Source organism: Eublepharis macularius, chromosome 2 (assembly GCF_028583425.1).
Source record: "Eublepharis macularius isolate TG4126 chromosome 2, MPM_Emac_v1.0, whole genome shotgun sequence".
Lineage (NCBI taxonomy): Eukaryota > Metazoa > Chordata > Lepidosauria > Squamata > Eublepharidae > Eublepharis > Eublepharis macularius.
Genome location: NC_072791.1, coordinates 150,972,051 through 150,974,951, shown reverse-complemented (window position 1 = coordinate 150,974,951; position 2,901 = coordinate 150,972,051). Strand labels below are relative to the sequence as shown.

Sequence of the window (2,901 nt, the reverse complement as noted above, 5' to 3'; positions counted from 1 at the left end):
TAAAATCTGTTTTTGACTGTCTAGCCCTTGACTTAGAACATCAGATAGATGAGCGAGCAATTTGTGTCTTTGTGATTGTGACATTGTTCCTCAAAATCCTTTAGTCCAGAAAGATGCCAGTCCATATGCATCCACAGGTGCTGTAGGATGCTAGTAATAATGTGCCACTGGAAAAGCTTAGTGTGGTTATTTTTGGTGGTTAATTACAGACAAGACAAGATAAGACAAGTGCAAGCCAGTGAGAGGTACAAACTAAAATTTACATTGGAAAAAGTGACTTCAATCTCAGTCAATTTGTGCTAGAATCTAAGGCTCACTGATTAATGGAGTTTGCTTCCAAATAAAGGTCTAAAATATTGCAGACTTAAGCATGATGCTTGTTGTTCTGAATCCATGCAAAACTTTTAGACCAGTTGTTTTCTGTGGTTATAGTTATGCTTGAGCACTCTCTGTTCTTTAAAAAGCAGAATTCATGTGTTGTGTTGTTGGACTTGTAATAGGAGGAGCTGGGTTCAAATACTGTTCAGCCAAGAAGCTTGCTGGATGACTTGGAGCATTTGTGACTCTCAGCCACCCTAACACAGAGGATAGTTAGAGGGAGAAAATGGAGTGACCCTATATTATGTTGCCCTGAGCTCCATGCAGAATAGACAGGACACCAGTTTAATTAATAATATTGATAATACAAAGATATAACTTTGCAACTTCTTTCTGGTCTCTGTTTGTGGTGGATACCTGTAGTGTAATCCCAAGCACTGAGCAAGTGGGGATGAATTTATCTGAACACTAAATATTATGCAGAACTAGGAGTTCCTTTCTTTGTTTTCCTGTATTGAACATGGATCTATGTGAGAATCAGCGCTATGATCAATTCCATGTTTGGGTCCTTGTGGAAGGCAGTGGTGCCCAGTATCCCACTTTACAGGGCCATGTAGTCATCATAGAAAAGTAGTTCTCATGGATGTGATTATCTTAGGCTTGCCTGCAACTCTGAACTGGTGGACTGTAGTCCATGCAAGGCTTATTGTGAAATACATTTTGTTAGAGGTTAAGGTGCCACAAGACACCTTTCTTTATAAGACAGCTCACACAAGAAAATAATGTCTAGTGTCCAGTAATATCAGTAATACTTCACAGTATATATGTGCTTCACTGATTAATCTCTCAGCAACAGCAACCTATGAAAAAGAAAGTTGACACTGAGTTGACCAGGCTAAGTAAAATGAAAGGAGGCACTGGTGGGAATAGATATATTATGTACTTACTAGATTTTCTTTTACAAAAGTTGAGAGTGAACTTACATTCCATTGTGCTTTCCCCAACAAATTCTTCTACCATTTCCATGATATTTTTCTAAGAGCTATGGAGTGCTAAGTAATTTCTTTTAGCTGTTAAAAACTATATTAAAAATTTCTGTGTTGGGCATTCTCAGAGTGAAGTTTTTTACTGTATGTTACTGGAGTGAGAATCCTGGAGAACTGTGACACGTTAATATCTAATTCTTGAATGTGTTCATTTTTTATTATGATGTTGAAAAATGTTTTTGCTGATGCCTTGTCTCATTTTATATGATGGCAGGTGTTTTAATTCTAACTGGAAACCCCTTGTCTGCACTGAATACATGGAGAATGTAAACAATGTGTCTGAATTCATCCTCTTGGGACTTACTCAGAATCGGGACCTACAAAAAGCCTGTTTTGGGCTATTTTTGGTCTTCTACTCAGCAATTGTGCTGGGGAATCTGCTTATCATTGCCACAGTCAAAAGCAGCCCGCATCTGAATTCTCCCATGTATTTCTTCCTTGGTTATCTTTCCTTTGTAGACATCTGCTACTCCTCTATCACTGCTCCAAAACTGATTGGTGACTTCCTTGTGGAGAAGAAGACCATCTCCTTTATTGGCTGCATAGCACAGTTGTTTGGGATCCATTTTTTTGGTTGCACTGAGATCTTTCTTCTCACTGTGATGGCATATGACCGATACATTGCAATCTGCAAACCTCTCCATTATACCACAATTATGAACAAGACTGTGTGCAGTTGGATGGTAGTGGCTTCCTGGCTAGGAGGGTTTGTACATTCAATAGTACAGACTCTTCTTACAACACATCTCCCTTTCTGTGGGCCCAATGAGATAGATCACTATTTCTGTGATGTCCACCCTTTATTGAAACTGGCCTGCATTGACACCTACATTATAGGACTCATTGTCATTGCCAATAGCGGCATGATTTCTCTGAGCTGCTTTCTTGTGTTGACTGTTTCATACATGGTCATCCTCGTCTCACTAAGAACTCATTCCTCTGAAGGACGCCTCAAAGCCCTCTCCACCTGTGCTTCCCACATCACGGTAGTCATCTTATTTTTTGGACCATGCATCTTCATGTACCTGAGGCCTTCCACCACATTCTCAGAGGACAAGAGTGTGGCTGTGTTCTATACCATTATCACCCCTATGCTGAACCCTTTAATTTACACATTGAGAAATCAAGAAGTGAAAAATGCAATGAGGAGATTGTGGAGCAAAAAGGGATTCTAAGGTGGGAAATTAAAAGAAAAATATGGAATTCTTATTTAAACAGAGAGGGAAATATGCCACATGTTTTATTAGGTATGTTGCAGAATTTTGTGAACTCACTGTCTAAGTTTGATCATTCCAGTCTAATTTTCCTGAACTATCAGCATGCTGTGGTTGATGTAAAAGGTCACAGGGAATATCTCCCCCTTTCTTCCACTGAGAGTTACTGAGGTGGAAACAGGATGTGAAGCCCTTACCTGAGAGCACTGGGATAAGCTGATGGAGCTGCTGGGGCAACGGTTACTACATTTTGCAGTTCTGTAGTTATGGACTAGCTAACTGCACATAGTACCTACAAGTGATACCATCACTTGTATTAGGAT

At 39.6% G+C, this 2,901-nt stretch overlaps 1 protein-coding gene across 1 annotated transcript; it reads left to right on the top strand.

Moving 5' to 3' along the window:
• The first annotated feature begins 1,621 nt into the window (after positions 1-1,621).
• Positions 1,622-2,539, top strand: LOC129323540 (olfactory receptor 4S2-like). The gene has a single exon (XM_054970075.1). The coding sequence runs from the start codon at positions 1,622-1,624 to the stop codon at positions 2,537-2,539; it is 918 nt and encodes a 305-aa protein (XP_054826050.1).
• The last annotated feature ends 362 nt before the right edge of the window (positions 2,540-2,901 follow it).